Source organism: Nannobrachium achirus (assembly GCF_963921795.1).
Source record: "Nannobrachium achirus genome assembly, chromosome: 1".
Lineage (NCBI taxonomy): Eukaryota > Metazoa > Chordata > Actinopteri > Myctophiformes > Myctophidae > Nannobrachium > Nannobrachium achirus.
This window is the reverse complement of record NC_137810.1, coordinates 51,551,109-51,570,471: the sequence shown is the minus strand read 5'-3', so window position 1 is coordinate 51,570,471 and position 19,363 is coordinate 51,551,109. Positions and strand designations below refer to the sequence as shown.

Here is a 19,363-nt window from a genome sequence, read left to right as displayed (position 1 = left end):
TGAACGACGGAAGATTAGAGCAGATAAACGTCCCCTTCGCCAACATAAATTGGAAAGACGAACGCTTGTGAAGATCCATGCGCATAATAGAATCTGATAGACCTCGTTTATGCTGGACCATGAACTCAACAACGCTTTAGAACGGGTTAATTCTTTCGCGCGAGGAACTACAAACTGAAGGGACGGACAGGACATGAGGGAGGGACTTTGAGCAGACGTTCCGGATTGACGTACACGACGCCAGCATCCGCTCTGATGCCCGAGGTGAAGTAGTAGCATTGTAGCTTCGAAATGCTCCCTGAGCCAGTCAGACAAGGTTGACGACATCTGACACCACACCACAACGGCTATTAAAGCCAGAGCGGCACTGGGTGACGGCAACAATGGACCCGGAGGATCATCGCGACGTCCTGATAATACTCCCCGCTCAGAAGAATGTCTGTGTTGCCACCGGTTCGAGTCGTGGCTACTACTACTAGTACGGACTGGCTAATTGGCTAAAGCCCCTTTTCTAACAAGTGCTGCTACCTACGCCTGGCTGACTGACGAGAGACGAGGAGCTGTCAAAACGAGGAAATCTTTTTCAAGCAGCCCTCCTGCTGTGGTGTTTGTGTGTGTGTGGGTCACCTAACTGCTCGAACAGAGACCCCCAGGATCGTGTTATAAACAGGAATTAATTAAACCCCATGGCTGGACTGTGATTTGACTTGAATTGTTGAGTAGATGAGCTTGTTTACGGACAACTTATTTATCCGCCGTTATCTTACTTATCCGGTTTCTACTGAACCCAACAAGCCAGCAATCAATATGTGTCTGAATATTGGCAGACTATAGAACCAAGAAGGGTGTTTGTTTTTAGTGCGTGACATTATGTGACAAGTCGGACATAGGCTCGTTGTTGTAAGTTTCTTCTTTGGGTGGTTGTGGCAGGTGTGGTGTGGGGCTTTTGCCTTGATAAGAACTGGTGTTTGCCGAGTGCCAACGTGTCACACACGGCTAGATTACAGCACAGGTCCGGCTGACAGGTTGGAAAATAAACAGGTGTGACAGGTGAACTGGGACAACATGGCCCTGTGCGCATGCGTGTTGTGGCGTGGCACATGCACATCTCTAGGGGTATGGTGCTACTGACTGAGTAGACTCAGTGGTCACTGGTCGAAAGTATTATAACATTCCTGCAAACTGAAAGAAGTGGACAGTTGAACCCAGGTGCATTATCTCATTCTACTGGGTACAGTCTCTCTCTCCCTGTCTGTCACATAATTACCACAAATCCCCTTTGGATTTGCTGTCTTATCATTTTGTGGAGGCTGGCTGACTGGCTGAGCAAATGAGTCACACATGAAGTCTTAAGTGTCAAACTATACCCTGAAGAAGGATGTAAACGGAGCAGTTTCATTTTGTTGTTCTTTTGTGGCCTCCGGCAACAATGCAGAGTAACTGGGCCAGTCTAGAGAAGGAACTGGGTCGTGGTCTTGCACCTGTGTCTTTAGGCAAAACCTCTCAAAAGATATCTACAACACCATGATCTCTATAATCTAAGCACCATATGAGGTAGTGTAGACAGATGTCTGTTGGGTTGTTATTCAATTTGGTAGTGTTGTTGGGTGTGTGTTAGTGAAGTGGGGATGTCTAGTCGTTGGCTCGTCGACTGACTGTGAGCCAGACTGTTGTTTTGCGCACCACATCACTGGGATCTCGCCAACCTGGCTGCAACAATGGCACGTATACTGTGGCTGTTGCTGCTGCTGGGTCTGACATGGGACCAGGGACGGGCCATGGACAGGGAGGAGAGGCACAGGTTGAGGTGAGTGGAGAAAACGGCACAGGACACTTCATGTATGGCATTGGCAGGGGTCTTCAACAGTGTCCGGGACCCCTATGAGGTCCTCAGAGTTACTACAGGGGGGCCGCCAAATCTTTGTGTGATAGGATCATGTTTTTTATTTTAACCATTTGAACCCTAGTATCCCTATTCTGAGTGGAACATTAGCCAAAAATAGCAGTTCTACAAGCCTACAACGCCTCGCGCTGCGAGGCGTTGTAAGCTTGTAGATCGGCTACTTTTGGCAAAGAGGTTTGTAGAGGGAAAAGAGCAGACTAAGTATTTGACATTCAAGTGGTTAAATGTCTCCAACATGATGACAGTCCCATACCTTTTCGGATTAATTTGCATTTTGATGACAAAACTGCACTGTATTTGTTTTTAAAATGTTTTAACCGAAATAAACTTAACTAACAGTGCTGTCAAACAAGTCTAAGAAATCTATTAACATTTTTAATCTGAAACACAATTCTATACAATATGTAGTGGGGCTTCATCTCTCTCTCAGCTAAGGGATCCCTGGCCTGAAAACGTTGAAGACCCCTGATGTATGGCAGTCTCTTGACTTGGCCAAAGAAAGATGATTTACTCTTGGTGACACTGATCTTGTTCCTCTGTTCTATCACCCCAAAAGGGACCAAGTGGTTGAGATGTTCGATCATGCTTATCAGAATTATATGGTAAGTGCAACCCCAGCTCCTTCAGTGGCAGCAGGAAGTTCTTCTAGCTGAAGGAATTTAATAAATGAGTCATTGTACCGCTCTCTACATAATTGCTGCCTTCATAATTGAATTAGTTTCAGCTACAGCGAGCAACACGTTTTAGGTCACTATGTCTATTTTTGAAATGCCTCTTGCACTTTACATCCCTGCTGTGTTGGCGGGCCCTTCCAGCATGCCCGCAAAGTAAAATACTGAGTGCTCATTTAACTCACGGGGACCCTTCCCGGTCCGTTTTTACACTCATAATTTTAAGTAATCACTCCGTAGGAATGTGTACAGTGTAAGTGTAAGCTAAGATATATTGAGACTGTTATTGCTATTTTTCTTGTGATGCATTAAAATGAATCGTGGTGTTGATTTAAAAACTTAAAATGCAATCTTTTGGAGCATGTTTGTTTATCTCTCTGTCTGCTTTAATGTTGGTTTAACTGAGGTCCACTTCATTGACTATTGAGTCCCCCAGGGGTCTATACTTACTAGTCCGCTCCTTTTTCCCTCTACGTGACCTGGCTGTTGTGAGCTTGTAGATATGCTATTTTCAGTGAAGAGATTTGCAACTTGCAACATGCTTTGTAGAGGTAGATCAGCTATTTTCTCGGTGGGATAAGCATAGCGTGACAAATCTTTGTATGTGTTTGTTGCCCAGGACCATGCATACCCAGCAGATGAGCTTATGCCTCTAACATGCAGAGGAAGAGTGCGTGGGCTTGAACCCAGTCGAGGAGATGTGGACGATGCACTGGGCAAGTGAGTGACTACCAAAGTAGTATCAAGTCAGATTCATTCTATACCCAATTTCTGCTCATAATATAACAACACTTTTTGGAGGTGGCCATCAGGTTCTCCCCTTCTATGTGGAGAAAGATGGCTTTGCACATGATAAGTAGCCAAAGTTAAAGGGCAATAACAGGCTTTGTAAAAGAGTGATTGATTCTCTTTCTGTGTTTTAGGTTCTCTCTCACACTCATAGACACGCTGGATACTCTAGTGGTGAGTGCTGAGTCTAACTGCTGTTTATGTTTGTTTGCTTTACACACTCATATTATAGTTATAGTACAGCTAGTGGAGGTGAATTCAACGTTTCCTGAAAACATTAATTCAATATTTTCACAATATTGTTTGCCCCTTGCAGGTTTTGAACAAAACGACAGAGTTTGAAGCTGCCGTGAGGAGAGTCCTGTCAGATGTGAGGCTGGACAATGACATTGTGGTGTCAGTCTTTGAAACCAACATCCGGGTGCTGGGGTGAGAATGAGAAATGTTTACCTGCACACTAAAGATGGCGAAGAAAATCTGAGGTTTTCTCATGAACTCTGGTTTCTGCTAGTGAACAGATGTTCCCTTAGTTGTCAACCAAATAAATAGAACAATGACGAGGGAAGTGACTGTGATCACTCATGCAATGAAATTCATCGGCTGTGAAATCTCGCTGGTGTCCCACTAGCTTAAGCAGCTGTTCAATGTTTGTGTGTGTGCACTCAGAGGGCTGCTGGGAGGACACTCCATGGCCGTGATGCTCAAGGAGGGAGGTCAGCACATGCTGTGGTACCAGGATGAGCTCCTGCACATGGCCAAAGATCTGGGCTTCCGGCTGCTGCCTGCCTTCAACACCAGCAGTGGCCTGCCTTACCCCAGGGTGAGAAGGCACCAAACACATCCACACACTACAGTATATCGTTGCTGTTGCTGAAACCTCCTATCTCCATATTTTAACTTTTTGAGTTTTATTTGATAAATAAATGAACGCCCTATTTTGATCATACAAGCGTGACACAAAAAGTATCAAAAGTAGCAGATCGACAAGCTCGAAACGTGACGCTTTGCAACGCGCTTTGAGCTTGTAGATCTGCTAGTTTCTAGACTTCTGAATTTGAATCCTCCTGAAAAGTAACAGTATTGGACGTGTGAAGTTTCCACCTGACAGAGATGATACGTGTCTATGCATCTTGTTCGTATACGTTCTAAAGGATTTATTACTGACTGTGCTTCTGATAAGTGAGAGTTTACGTTTGTAGATCGCAATGCACACATGGTCTAATGTTGAACCAGGATATACAGAGAGAAACACGTATGCAGCCGGCACGCAGTCAGTGTCACACATGACATTAGCACTATGCAATCAGAAAACAACGTACAGCCGCTAAAGACATTTGACAATGCAAATTTGACAAAAAGGAGGGCCACTGCGAAGGCAAATGTTGCAACTTCACCTTCTAATCATGACCGCATAATTCTATTTTCTGCACCAGTGCTCTGGAACACAGTTGTCACAGTTTGCAGAGGCAGACCTTTTCATGGTTTACTGGTTTTAATTCATACATCCGTTACAAACACTGTCGATTCTGAGAGTACATTCAAATCTGGTTATTGTTCTTCTCAATAGGTGAATTTGAGACATGGTGTCAGGGGTCCGGAAACCAGGACAGGCACTGAAACTGACACCTGTACTGCTTGTGCTGGGACCCTCATTTTGGAGTTTGCGGCTTTAAGTCGTTTTACTGGGGACCCCGTGTTTGAGGTAAAATAACAGTTTTTATCCTGAGACAAGGCATTTGATACGGAAATAAGGGAATTAAATGTACAGTAAGTCTATGCCCATAATTCTTCTGAAATATTCCTGTGCAATGTTTATTTAAAGTTTTTGCATTTCTCATGGGTACATAAAATGAGGGTTGAACTGCAATGGTCGTTGAAAGCTATAAACCTGGCATTTTCATTGGCTATGGCCCTGGTACTTTAAAACAGAGTGAAAGCTGTGAAACCAACTTTATTCTTCACTCTCTGTTAAAGGACTGTCAAATTTCTCCTGTTGGCACAACTTGGCAGCAGCAAACTGCAGCATTAGTGCCTCCTGGCTAGCGGGTGGGGGAGAGATTATGGTGTCTTACTCTACGTATTGATCAGTTGATTGATGATGGACCCACACAAACTCGTACATCCACAGACCCACGCCCGCAGAGCCTTGGACTTCCTGTGGGAGAAGAGACAGAGGAACAGCAACCTGGTCGGGACCACCATCAACATCCACTCTGGAGAGTGGGTCCGCAGGGGTGAGGGGCAACAGGGAGAGGGAGAGGGAGAGAGAGGGTGGAGTGGAGTTCTAAAAGGGATGACAATGTTTTGTTTTTCTTTAGCCGATTAACCCATTTAGGCCTACAATTATTGAATATTAACTATTGAAAAATAGCAGATATACAAGCTCGCTTGTAGATCTGCTATTTTTGAAAAATTGTGAAAATGTGTGCAAATTTTTCAGTATATATTTTTCAAAGCAGACTTTTGTAACTCAAATCTCTGCTTCTGGGGGGTCCCTGGAACAACATATTTTGAGATAAGGGTCTGCGGCCGAAAAAATGAGATTTTGGGGGTCCTTGACATGAAAAAGTTTGAGAACAGCTGATTTAGAGGAAGGATTTAGAAGTCGGGTCAAAGATCGGGTCAAAGATATTCAAAGACTTTCACACATTTTCACGATTTTTCAAAAATAGCAGATCTACAAGCTTGCAGCGTGAGCTTGTATATCTGCTATTTTTCAATAGTTAAAGTATAAACTAATGGTTAAAGTGGTTCAAATCTAACGCGACTCGGGCGCGTTCCAGATATTTGAGAGTTAAGACCTGAGGCTGATTCTACTAAATGTCTTCTGAAAGAATATAAATATATTCAAAGATTTGCACAAATGTGCACAATTCTTCAATGATTCGTGCCGTGCTATGAGCATGTACAGTATATTATCTGCTATTTTTGAATAGCCAGCCAATGAGCTATAGTATAGTGGTTCCCAAACCTTTTAGCTCCAGACCCAAAAGAGAAATTAGACGTTTGCCCGGGACCCAAATGAATGAAATGAGCAGATCTACAAGATTTGAAGATTTGGCTATTTTCACTACTTCTTAATTAATATTATTATTTATTTATGGAATTTCGTATATCTGCTTTTTGTTTCAAAATATGTAAAATTATTAAAAAGAAATGGTATTAAAATATATATATACCGGTAGATATATATTTTTTATGTAGGAAAGAAAATTGGATTGGAGTTGTGACCCATAAAAATTCGTCCGTGACCCACATATGGGTACATCATGGAAGAAAAGCATGCATGTTGGGTGCAATTATATAAAGGGATGACAATGTCTTTTCTTTAGAGACAAGCGTATATGAAAAGGGATGACAATGTCTTTTCTTTAGAGACGAGCGTATATGGGGCAACTGAGGCAGGATTAGTCAAAGTGTTGGTGTTTGGTTTGTCACGCTGCAAGGTGTTCTGTGTTTATGTCTCTCCAGACAGTGGAGTGGGAGCAGGAATCGACTCGTATTATGAATACCTGCTGAAGGCCTACGTGCTCCTTGGAGATGACCTGTTTCTGCAGCGCTTTAACATTGTGAGACAACGCACGCACGCACGCACGCACGCACGCACGCACACACACACACACACACACACACACCCCATACATACGGTACACAGGGTAACCAGATCCTCTCTGTCTGGATAATAGGATTCTGTTATGATACAGGACAGGACTATTCTAGACAGGACGACTATTCTATTGAGTTAGCAGTGAACATTCCTGGCTTAACCCTTTTGCTTACAGTTTTGATATTTTACTTTGTGATTTTGTTTGATCAGACCAGACCGAGACTTTGATCTCAAACCTTTTGTTTTACATTCACAAGATCAGAGTTACTCCACTGACCTGACACCTCTGGCTTATAATGTCACCTTTTGTTCTGCTCTGTGCACTTTGTCTGTTTGTAGGTCACCAAGCATCGTTCTTTCTCTTTTTTCTTTTTTAAATCATTTATTGCCACTTTGGCCTGTGGACCAAAAAGTAGATATCCTGCCCTGTTGACTACACATTAAAATGTGTTTATCCCCTCATGTCGTGAATCGTAAATGTATCAATTTGTACAAATGTACACTTGTACAGAGTTATACAAACACTCACAGTGTATGCATTGATTGATTGAAGACTTTATTAGACGTTTGCATAGGAAAAGGTACAGTTTCATAACTGTACCGTTCACTCGTACAAGGTCAACTAAAAAGAAATCCAAGAAAGCCTTTCGGCTTATTTACATAGGAAACTTTTTTTTTAAACTCTTATAACATTGAATGACAGATAGAACACAGTACTATGCAGAGCAACAACAAAAAAAGTCGTAAAACATCCATTCACTTTGTGCATTCCTTCCAGCACTATGCATCTATAATGAAGTACATAAGCCAGCCCCCTCTACTGCTAGATGTCCATATCCACAAACCTCTGCTTCCTGCTCGCACCTGGATGGACTCTCTACTAGCCTTCTTCCCAGGGCTTCAGGTCAGACGCGCGCACGCACTCACAAGCACAAAAACATAACTTGACACCTTGATGGATAATGGCACTCTCTGCTAGAGCTTACGTCTTAACCACATGATTACATCATCCTGGTTTTGAAACATCTCAAGCGGTGTCGCATGTCTCTATACTTTCTTTCCCTGTATCTCCTCTTCGCAATAATGCGGAAATAATCTTTTAAAAATCTTTCCATAAATGACACAATGCAGGTGTTGAAAGGAGATATCCGGCCCGCCATTGAAACCCATGAGATGTTGTACCAAGTTACAAAGAAGCACAACTTCCTCCCTGAGGTAATCTGTCTCTCTCTTTCTCTTAATACTCATTTGCCATCTGTTTTATTCTACCTCAGGCTTTAACGTTGCCACACTGAATGAGCTGCTTCACTGAAATATTTGGTGGTGGGGGGGGGGGGGGGGGGGGGGTGAAACAAATAACTCCATATGGCTGATGTCGGCAACAAAAACAGTGGTGGAAGTTAGCTTTCATTTTATGCCTTGTGGGCTACGTTACAGCGTTGCCTCTGTGTTCTGACTGTACCACTTGCAATGGAATCTTGATCCCCTCTTTTCCCTACCTCCCATCCTCAGGCCTTCACAACTGATTTCAGGGTACACTGGGCTCAGCATCCCCTGAGGCCTGAGTTTGCAGAGAGCACCTATTTCCTTTATAAGGTAATTTATCAAGGACGTTCGGTGTGACACAATGCAGAGGTTCCAACGCTGCAGTATACTTTATTAATCCAAATACAGTATGTCCACAGTCGACTACAATATTGATATTTAAAAAGTGCCATAGTTTGCACAGCCTTTCATGAATCACATGTATGTCTTTATTACAAAGGTCTACGCTAAAATATAGTTGGACGTTTACGAAGAGCTTTGTGAACGACGCCCAAGGTTACTGACATTTGAGCAGAATCTCCATTTAGACCGTAGCTGACTTTGTGGGGTGCCATATTTTTCTCTGTTGCACCAATTAAAAACAACTGACTCAGTATCTGCTATTAAGCAGGAGCAAGCACTCCAAACTGTAGATTACTAATTGCTATTCCATTAAAATTTCATGAAATAGATTTTTGCTATAAGCGTGGAGGTACTGTATACTGTTTCATTGAGGAAGGATGATGATAACTAAAGCACGAACACGAGATTACATCGCTGTGTAGACTAATTGTTATTTTGGCTAACTGAGAGGACACCTAGCAAAGCTAGCTTTCCGTATGTCGTGTTTTGCCTATGATGATGGTGATGATGCATCCTGTCGGTCTTTCTCACACAAGGCCACAGGAGACCCTTACTACCTGGAAGTGGGGCGCACAGTTCTGGACAACCTCAACCGATTCGCCCGCGTCCCTTGTGGTTTCGCTGCCATGAAGGATGTGCGCACCGGGAGCCACGAGGATCGGTGAGAACACGGTGACCTCATGAGTGTCATGAGTGACCTATGACTTAAATTATATATTTTCAACTGAGAAAACTGTTGATGTGGTCATGATGAAGTATTTATATTGGCCTTGGAACAGATGATACTGCTCAAAGACTTCTGCAACTGCAAACATCACTGTACACACTTATAGTTTACGTTAACTTCAGGTGTAATTATAAAAGCAAGACATGAGGAAAGGTGGAAGGACCATTTGCAAAAAGTATTTATGATTAACATTTCAGCCTCCTAGCTCTTCCTCAGACTTCTGAGGAAGAAGTCGAAGGAAGAGCCTGGTGGCTATGAATTCTGAAAATGGGATGTTTGGTATGCAGAATGCAGATTTTATTTAGTTACATGACATTTTGATCCAGCACCCAACCCACGCATGCCCCCAGGTACGGGACACTTTTTCTCAAGGTGTAAAAAGACATGAAGTTATAATTGAATTAAATATAAAATATATAATGTAGCCTAGCATTATTGGCTGTCCATAATGACTGACTGCCCCTCTCTTCTCAGCATGGACTCCTTCTTCTTGGCTGAGATGTTTAAATACTTGTTCCTGCTGTTTGCTGATCCCGAAGACCTCCCATTTGATGTGGAGGACTACATCTTCACCACAGAGGCTCACCTCTTACCCCTGTCTCTCTCCATGGCACCTCACACTCCACTTGTCCCCAATAATACAACGGTGAGCTACACACAAACATACATATCCACAGGCACACACGCACGCACGCACGCACGCACGCACGCACGCACACACACACACACACACACACACACACACACACACACACACACACACACACACACACACACACACACACACACACACAAATGTAACATCTTTATTTGTGTTCACAATAATTTGTGGCCAATTATCACTGAACAGAATTTAGCCAGTGCCCTAGCTCTTGAGTTGGGCATTCCTGCAATCTGCAGGCCTCTAACAAGGCCTTGAGATGCTGGTACACAAACACACGCGCACAGACGCACTCACACTCACTCACGCACGCACGCACACATACTGGATTAGTGTCAGTTTGACAAATGTATTCCAAAACACATTTCTAATGAAGGTGTTAACATTTTATGGTGCTTTCAGTCAGAGGAGGAGATGGATGACTCTAACTTTGATTGGACCTGCCCTAACACCCGCCTCCTGTTCCCTGACCCCGCCTTCCCCCGTAACCTGCGAGAGCCAATCCGTAGCGCAGTTGACAAAAGCTGCCCCCGCCCTGCTTCTTACCGGTATGTCCAGAAACCTTTCTTCTCGTTGCTAATGCTGACACAAACGTTTTCTTTTTTTAAAGGCATGACATTTTACTTGATTCAGTTTTTAGTCATTCTGGGGAGGTTCTATGAGAAAGAAAAGAGAGACATTGGAAGGAACTCTCAGTGGTTTATTTGTGGTCTGGGTATTTCTGAAAATGTGTAGTCCAAACAGGCCTCTGATTTCCTCCCTGAGAGTGACGCAAGCGTCGGGTTTCTCTGCCACAAGGGAGAGATTAGAACACTTTTGTTTTTGTCAGGTCCGCCATGTCTGGTCAATGAACTCTTCTTTTTATTTGTATTTATACAAATAGATGTCTTAGTTACACCAGCATTGTTGTAACCCCAGCACCACTGTTAAGCAGTTAGTTTATGTTTAATGATGAAACGAATAAATGTGATGGTGAAACAAAGGACTATCAGAAGTGGGTAGCTCTGGTTTTGTGTCAAACTAGACTGGGATTAATTTGCTATGCAGATTGCAGATCTGGGTCTAGAGCTGATATGGAAACAGTCTCTGTGTTTGCATGTACTGGTTGTGTGTGTGGAAATTACCGGATCTAGTAGCTGTGCCTTATACCGGATCTGAGCACTGTATAGTAAATAGAAACCAGGCTTTCCACAGTTGCTCTGAAAAGCCTGTAGACACAATGCTAGTGGCAAAGGCTTTATTCCGCTGGTGATCCTTTTGGCACAAAATAATTTCAATGAAAGCACAGTGAAACATTTCCTACATTGTGGGGTCCAAAATGTGTTGGATAGAGCTATTCACCACTGTGTGACCAAAGGGCATCAGAGCCTAGAGGCTATCGGCGCTCCCAAAAAAGTTGTCTTTGATTTAATTTCACAGTTCACATTTATCTCTGTGTTGTTGTTTCTTTCCTTTTTTTCTGAATGTTACTTTTCAACTTTCTGTCCATCCCTCTCTCTCTGCCCTTCCCTGCCTCCAGTGAGCCCGGTATGGGCCGTCCTCCCCTGAGGGCACAGGATTTCATGGCAAACAACCCTGAACATCTGGAGCTGCTGAGAAGGATGGGAGTCAGCCTCATCCACCTGAAGGACGGCAGAGTGCAGCTGGTACAGCATGCCACACAGGTAAGCAAGTGGAAGGAGGAGACAACACTTTCTAGATTTAGTTTATCTGTGTACTACACAAAGGTAATTCATTTAAATGCAAGACCAAACATTTACACATTTATTTGACAGAATATTTATATGTCTTAACTCATTTAGTGCCACCCCTTTCACCACTAGAGGGCGCCCAGTGGCCATAGAAAATCCCATAGAGATATGCTGGTATATGCAGAAGCCCTGCAGCCATGACTTGCCTGAACACTTTCCTTTGTGCATGTACAGGAAGAGGATGAAGTTAGCTTGAAGTTAGCTATTGGCTACCAAGCATTTTAGAAGCCTTATTTTCGTCAACTTAGCCATGATTAAACCTTGCACACCTCATGCATGGGAAGAAAACAGAGAAGAATGAGCTCTAAAAAATCCAATGCAATCCTGGATTGCATTGGAGTGGATTTGTGCAGTTTGTTCACAGCTTTCAAACAAAAAAATCCGATTGGAAATCCGTTCAGGCATTCTTGAGATAATCGCCATTATGTTTTACATGTTATGTAAACAAACATGGCTGCCCTGTATGTTAGATGGGGTTGTATGGGGGTGGAACATGCAAAATCGCGATTGAAATCATGTTCACTAGATTTGATGGGGTCCAAAAAAAAAAATTCAAAAAAAAGAATTTCAATTTTTTTTTTTTTTTTTTTATATCCCGAACTAGTTCGGGATAGGCACTCTGGGATGCGATAATATATCCCGAACTAATTCGGGATAGGCACTCAATGAGTTAACTCTTTGAGTGCCACCCCTTTCACCACTAGAGGGCGCCCAGTGACCAGAGAATAATAGAGATATGCTGGTAATGCATGCCCAAGCCCTGGAGCCATGACTTGCCTGAACACTTTCCTTTGTGCATGTACAGGAAGAGGATGAAGTTAGCTTGAAGTTAGCTATTGGCTACCAAGCATTTTAGAAGCCTTATTTTCGTCAACTTAGCCATGATTAAACCTTGCACACCTCATGCATGGGAAAAAAACAGAGAAGAATGAGCTCTAAAAAATCCAATGCAATCCTGGATTGCATTGGAGTGGATTTGTGCAGTTTGTTCACAGCTTTCAAACAAAAAAATCCGATTGGAAATCCGTTCAGGCATTCTTGAGATAATCGCCATTATGTTTTACATGTAATGTAAACAAAAATGGCTGCCCTGTATGTTAGATGGGGTTGTATGGGGGTGGAACATGCAAAATCGCGATTGAAATCATGTTCACCAGATTTGATGGGGTCCAAAAAAAAAAAAAAAAAATTCAAAAAAAAAAATTTCAATTTTTTTTTTTTTTTTTTTTAAAGCCGAACTTGTTCGGGATCGGCACTCTACGATACGCTAATAAAGCCGAACTAGTTCGGGATTGGCACTCAATGAGTTAAGATATATATAAACATTTCACTCACTCACTCACTCACTCACTCACTCACATACATACTCTTTTGGCTCTTGTTTGATATAGTAAAAGGTAGGTCCTCATACGGACAGCGGTCAGTTATTGGAGCGGCTGGCACCACTCAAAAAAGAAATCCCTGTCCTGACTATTGCTTTTTACCCTTTCCACCTCTCTCTTCTTCCCTCTGTGGGGTGCACCTCCTCCAGGCGGTGAGTGCGGTAGCTGCAGAGGACGGCATGCGTTTCATGCAGGAGATGATGGAGCTCTCCAGCCAGCAGCAGAAGGAGCAGCTCCCACCCAGAGCCATTCAGATCGTCTCACACCCCTACTTTGGCAGGGTGGTACTGACCGCCGGCCCCGCACAGTTTGGCATAGACCTGTCCAAAAGCACCACGGGGGTGAGTGGATTTTCCAGCTTTAGAGGCTGCCAAATTCTCAAACGAGTACCTAATTATGTCTGCATGTTTGTTTTTCCCTACGCGGGTCGGTCACTGACATTACCTTCAGGCATTTTCTTCTTTTGAGTGAGAACCTACTTACTTCCCTCCAGTGTTTTAACTTTATTCAGAAAGAGGCATGGATGAGACTTAGGAAATCCCAAATCCCTTTTGGGATTTGTTCTGTGGCCAGCAGGACGAGCAAGAGGGATTAGCCTGCAAAACCACCCAGTATATGATGAGGGAATTTGAGCCGTTGTTGCTCCATTCATTTTTAGACCGTGTTTGAATCGCTCTTCTCCACTTTCCTCCTGTGTGCAGGTACGAGGCTTTGTGACAGTGGCCGAGCCCTATAGCGGCTGCACTGAGCTGGCCAACGCTGAGTACGTCCAGGGCCGCATCGCCCTGCTTCAGAGGGGCCAGTGCATGTTCGCTGAGAAGGCCCGACACATCCAGAAAGCTGGCGCCATCGGAGGCATCGTCATCGGTGAGGGCAAGCAACTAATCACACGAGACACAGGATATCAACTCAGTGACTAGATTAGGCCCGGATAATTGAATTACCTTTAAGACGGCCGGTCGTCACGCTTCCTGCACGTTGCACATGATGACTGAATAAATACAGTAGAACTTGTATAAGCTGATTATGAATGATCGACCGCGAGACTGTGTCCACCACTCTGATCTCAAGTCCTTTCTCTTCTCATCGCCCCTCGCAGACGACAACGAGGGCAGCAGCAGCGACACGGCCCCCCTGTTTCAGATGGCTGGGGACGGACGCAACACGGAAGATGTGACCCTGCCCCTCCTCTTCCTCTTCCACAAGGAGGGCAACATCCTGCTGGAGGCTCTGAAGGACTACAAAGAGGCGGAGGTGTTGCTGACCGACAGGGCCAGGGACAGAGGTGGGGACAGCATCTGTCTGTGGTCAATTTCTACTTTAGATTAGAACCTTATTTGTAACCACACCTTTTTCAAGCATGGAATGTGGCTTCACAAAACGTCACTAGATGTGCTTTTTACGGTTGTTTCATATTTTCCTTGTTTGTATCGCTCTCATAATCATCACAGTTTTAATAAGGAAACTTTGACGTACAGGAATAGAGAGTGATTATGACTCATACTGGTGGGCGCTCATGTAGCTGTACTGGAGGAGGGTGGTGGAAAGTATTGTGCCTGAACCCCCTCCCCTCCCCTCCCCTCCCCTCCCCTCCCCTCCCCTCCCCTCAAATCCCATCTCCCATCTCCCTCTGTTCCCTGTGGTGGACTGTAACGGTTCCTCTCCTCTCTTTTTCTATTATTTCTTTTTCTGTACTCCTCCCCCCCTCTTGGGATGAGCAGCAGCCATATTCAAAGATAAACCTCTCCCAGGGACCGTGGTCGCCAGTGAGTATCATCTACTTTCTCTCCCTCCATATCTCTCTGCAATGTTGGTTTCTCCCCCTTTTTTTGTCATGCTTTTCCCCTCCACTCTATTTATCATCCCCTCTTGACAATAATAATGCCCTAATTCTCTGCCACTCTGCCCATAGTACTGACTGTCTGATGTCTCTCTCACTCCACTCCTTAAAGGGGTAGGGGTGTGTGTGTGGAGAAGCTTCTTTTGTTGCTCTCCCCATTCATGGTGTGTGTGTGTGTGTGTGTGTGTGTGTGTGTGTGTGTGTGTGTGTGTGTGTGTGTGTGTGTGTGTGTGTGTGTGTGTGTGTGTGTGTGTGTGTGTGTGTGTGTGTGTGTGTGTGTGTGTGTGTGTGTGTGTGTGTGTGTGTGTGTCTCTGTCTGTCTGTCTGTCTGTCTGTCTGTCTGTCTGTCTGTCTGTCTGTCTGTCTGTGTGTGTGTCTCATGAAGCATTGAATTCATGGAGATTCTTTCAGTTTTTGTCAAATTCCTATGCCAATAATTTGATGACCGGCGGTCTCTCTGGTAGGAGTCTACTACCTCCTAGAAGAAGTAATTAACTTTGTTTTTTTTTACAACAAGGGTTCATATTTTAGATAGTTATTAGAGAAAAGAAAAGGTGAGTTTTAAAATGTTTTCATTTACTTCTTTCTATCGTTTTAATGATTTGAACGGGGCATGCATGCAAGTTGTCTAAATATACATTATCTGGCATCGGCACCTGCCGCAGAACTGCAGCGGCAGGCACCGCCGCACGACCGGCAGTTCGACCAGCAGTCGTGCTGTATCGCCGACGATAGGACCGGCGGCCGCTGCACGGACTGGCAGTTTGACCGGCCGCACGGACGACTGCCGGTCGAATTGCCGGTCGTGCGGCGGTGCCTGGCGCGGCAGTTCCGTGGCAGGTGCCGGTGCCAGAGAATGTATTCGACCTTTATGCTATTCTGTCTTTGATTCTGTCTAATAAAATAATATTAGTTCTAATTACCAACACAGGATGTCTTATTATGGCTTTATTCTGCCTTATTCTGTCTTATTAGTGTACTGTAAATTAGGGTGGGACCATGTGTATTTTTAGACACAATAAGCCCATTCCCAAGATGTACTGCAATCTTTCATGGGCAGATGTGACTTATGGGGGCTGGTGTAAATACTAAATAGTAACAAAGAAATTGCCGGTTTATTGTGTCTAAAAATGCATACTTAGCCACTTGCCCTCACCCACTGAAATCAAAATCGCTAAAACAATAGAAAGCAGTATAAAATAAAATATGAACCCTTGTTGTAAAAAAAAATCAAAGTTGTCCTTTAAGGCTTTATGAAGGGAATTACTGAGATCTATTTCACATTTACCACCCAGAGCTGAATAGTTACATAAGGTGCTGTGAGAAGGTTACTTTTCCAGCGGTTGCGGTGGATGAAGGGCAATGTCTATTCTAGCCCATCCAGACCGTTAACAATCTCATCCTCAGTACTACTACTTCTTTTGTGGTACCATTTTCTCTCTGTTCAGATTGGTTGAGCAGGAGCGCTTTATTCAGTGGGAAACATGACTCACCCTCGGCATTGTACTGTTACAGCTGACAGCATCTTGATGAAAACTCCTCTATTTCTGACTGGGGATGACTGCCTACAGACATTTGTATAGATTACCAACTGAGAGGGTGGACAGATGTGTGTGTGTGTGTGTGTGTGTGTGTGTGTGTGTGTGTGTGTGTGTGTGTGTGCGTGTGCGTGTGCGTATGCGTGTGCATGTCCAAAAATGACGTTAGAATATTCCTTCTCAACAAAACCGTTTGAATATTTGTTTTACTGCGTTTTATAATCACAAGAGGGTAAACCAATATGAGAGTCATCACTATTTGTATGGGTATATTTATTCAAACATAGACATGTCTTTTAAAATATTAACATGTCTACATATGACAATCTAAACAAATAATGTCATACTGTGTGCCGTAAAACTTCATTTAAAGGCCACAGACCACACACACACTCTCTATGTCTGTCTGCGACTCTGCGTCTATCTGTGCCATGGTTGGTGTGCTTTCTCAGAGTGAGATCAAATGAATGACTCATAATTTATATTACTTGATATCCTCATTTTTAATAAGGCTAGATCATATTCTTACTGGTTTAAATAAAAGTTATTCATTTAAATTTCAGAGACATATAACACTCAAAGTGTGTTGTGATCAAAATGGAACAATTATCTTTTCCTTGACATGAAATGGGAAATGATAATCAAACCATGTGAAGTTACTAACCCAAGATCCAAATGATTTCCAAACATTTTTCAGTGCAGATCACTTTCTCTGCTGCTGAGTTGGGCAATGAGCTCTCTGTTATCATTACCACACACGTTTCAGCTTGACCTACATTTTCAATTTGAATCAATTAAAGTGTCACTCGTGTTCGTGCATTCACAAGGCTGCTGTGCAAGGTTTGAATTTGGAATTTGCGACCGCTCTCTGGATCTTAAACGTCTCGTCTCTCTCTCCTCAGGTGTGGACGTGCACAAAGAAGAGGACTGCGTAACTGAAGACACCACTCCCGCCTCATCCACAGCTATTGACCAATCCCAAATGAGCACAGTGGAACTGGACGAGGCGGCCCCCGAGGACGCTAGCCCCTGTGAGGAGGAAGTCAGTCCTCTGGGCGAGGAAATCAGTCCGTCAGAGGTGGAAGTGAGGCCAACGGAGACCGAGCCCGGCGCAGAGAAAGACTCTGATAAGAGGGAGGAGCCTGAAGGCAACATGGAATCGAGCAGCCAATCGGTTGATGAGCTGCTATCTGATTGGCGGGAGGACTTGGAGGCGTTTCAACAGATGGAGAAGGATGAACTCTGACGGATGTCTGACAACTCTGCTCCTCTCCCCGATACCCCCCACCCCCAGGAGTGAGTCATGATGATCCCACTGTGGAAATGACTCAGGGCAGATGTCTCCAGCCTATAATCAAACAAAAATGAACTGATAGGACACTTTTATGAGTGAGGAAATAGTTTTTGATCAAAGCATGAGCGATGGCTGTGCCTCTCATCCTCTTCTGGTGGTGTCAAGGCAGCACAGATATCATCTTGGAACTGTGAAGGACTCCTCTTTGCCCCTCTTTGAGACCAAGGTTTCAGCTCCACTTTGTGACTGAATTTCTGTTTGATCTTTCATTTTGATTCAGATTCATAACATACCCTAGAAACTCTAATCTGGACCAGTCTGCATCATAACATATCTCTCTCTTTTTTTCCAAAGTCTGGTCTTCTTTTCAGTGTCTTCCGCTGACCATTTCTCATTGTTTATTTTCTTTGAAAATGGGAGATCATTTTGAATGCTGGTTGAAAAATTATTTGCTGATTTTATTAATTATCTGACTGTTGGGTAGACTATTTTTTTTTTATTGAACTGTGATAAGGCTCGTTGGTGGATGGAATGTTTACGGTTATCTTTAATCACATGTATGGCTTAAATTAATGTGAGTGACTGTGAGTGTGTTGATGGATGGGCAACGAGTGCTATCGGTGTTGGTCTCATGCTCCAACCACCACCAGGATCTCATATCAAGAGTGCATCAAGCCAGCGATCCAGGAAGACATATGAAGTCAAAATCATGTGCTATTGTAAATATGTACTTGTCAAATAATGTTGCCCATATAGTCAGAAATAATATAGAGCTGCTTTGCTCAGGTTCTGGTCAGTTTGAATGATCAGATCTCCCCCAATACCAGTGAGACACCCACCACCACATGGTTGAGCTGAGCATATGGTAGTATGGTACTCCCCTATGCTCTACCTGACTTTAAAACGGACCGTACCAGCAGAGGCCTCCAGGGGGAGGACTGACTTGAGTTTGATCTATGCTGCAAACTGCTGACCAACTGGAAGGGGAAAAGAAGCAAAACATAAGCCAATAAGATAACAGTGAAATTTAATAAAAAATAATAATGAAATTGTTTTTGTCTGCCTTTGAATTTGCCTGTTAGCCATTGAGGCTCTCTTGTAATTAGAGGTAGGCCTGGCCCTACTGTAGTGAATAGCAGTGGTGTTTTTTTTTTATAATGACATGGTGATGGTGATACGAATTAGTTTTGCTCGGTAGTCACTCATAATGTATAGTATGAGAAAAATATATTGGATAGTTGAGCTGACAAGGCATGAAAACTGAAAGTTATTTTGAAATGGGTCACATTTTGGTGCCACAGCACCCAAACCGAAAGAAACCGGGCATTTATTTTGGTTTAAATTGTGACAAGCAGAAACTATAGCAGCCAATAACATTAGTGCCGCCGCGGTGAGGCGCTGTTCTTCAGCAAAAATGCCTGCATTGCTGAAATGTATTGGAGAAATATGCTAAAAAAAATATAACAATCCGTCGTACGGCGGTGTCTCGCGTAAAATAAAACTCAAATCTACAAGCCCGCAGCGCGTCACAA

General features: G+C 43.6%; 1 protein-coding gene across 2 annotated transcripts; it reads left to right on the top strand.

Moving 5' to 3' along the window:
* The first annotated feature begins 270 nt into the window (after nucleotides 1-270).
* On the top strand, nucleotides 271-18,880 carry edem3 (ER degradation enhancer, mannosidase alpha-like 3). Of its 2 annotated transcripts, XM_080736051.1 has the most exons (21): nucleotides 271-1,807; nucleotides 2,460-2,505; nucleotides 3,194-3,294; nucleotides 3,498-3,537; nucleotides 3,680-3,792; nucleotides 4,030-4,183; nucleotides 4,931-5,065; nucleotides 5,492-5,597; nucleotides 6,835-6,932; nucleotides 7,749-7,874; nucleotides 8,102-8,185; nucleotides 8,483-8,566; nucleotides 9,175-9,299; nucleotides 9,840-10,011; nucleotides 10,429-10,574; nucleotides 11,546-11,690; nucleotides 13,309-13,500; nucleotides 13,861-14,026; nucleotides 14,259-14,444; nucleotides 14,881-14,925; nucleotides 17,440-18,880. In XM_080736051.1, exons 1-21 carry the CDS (start codon nucleotides 1,719-1,721, stop codon nucleotides 17,781-17,783), a joined length of 2,697 nt encoding a protein of 898 aa, XP_080592177.1. In that variant the 5' UTR covers nucleotides 271-1,718; the 3' UTR covers nucleotides 17,784-18,880. The 2 variants fall into 2 exon arrangements, with proteins under 2 accessions (XP_080592177.1, XP_080592178.1); XM_080736052.1 differs by lacking the exon at nucleotides 14,881-14,925.
* The last annotated feature ends 483 nt before the right edge of the window (nucleotides 18,881-19,363 follow it).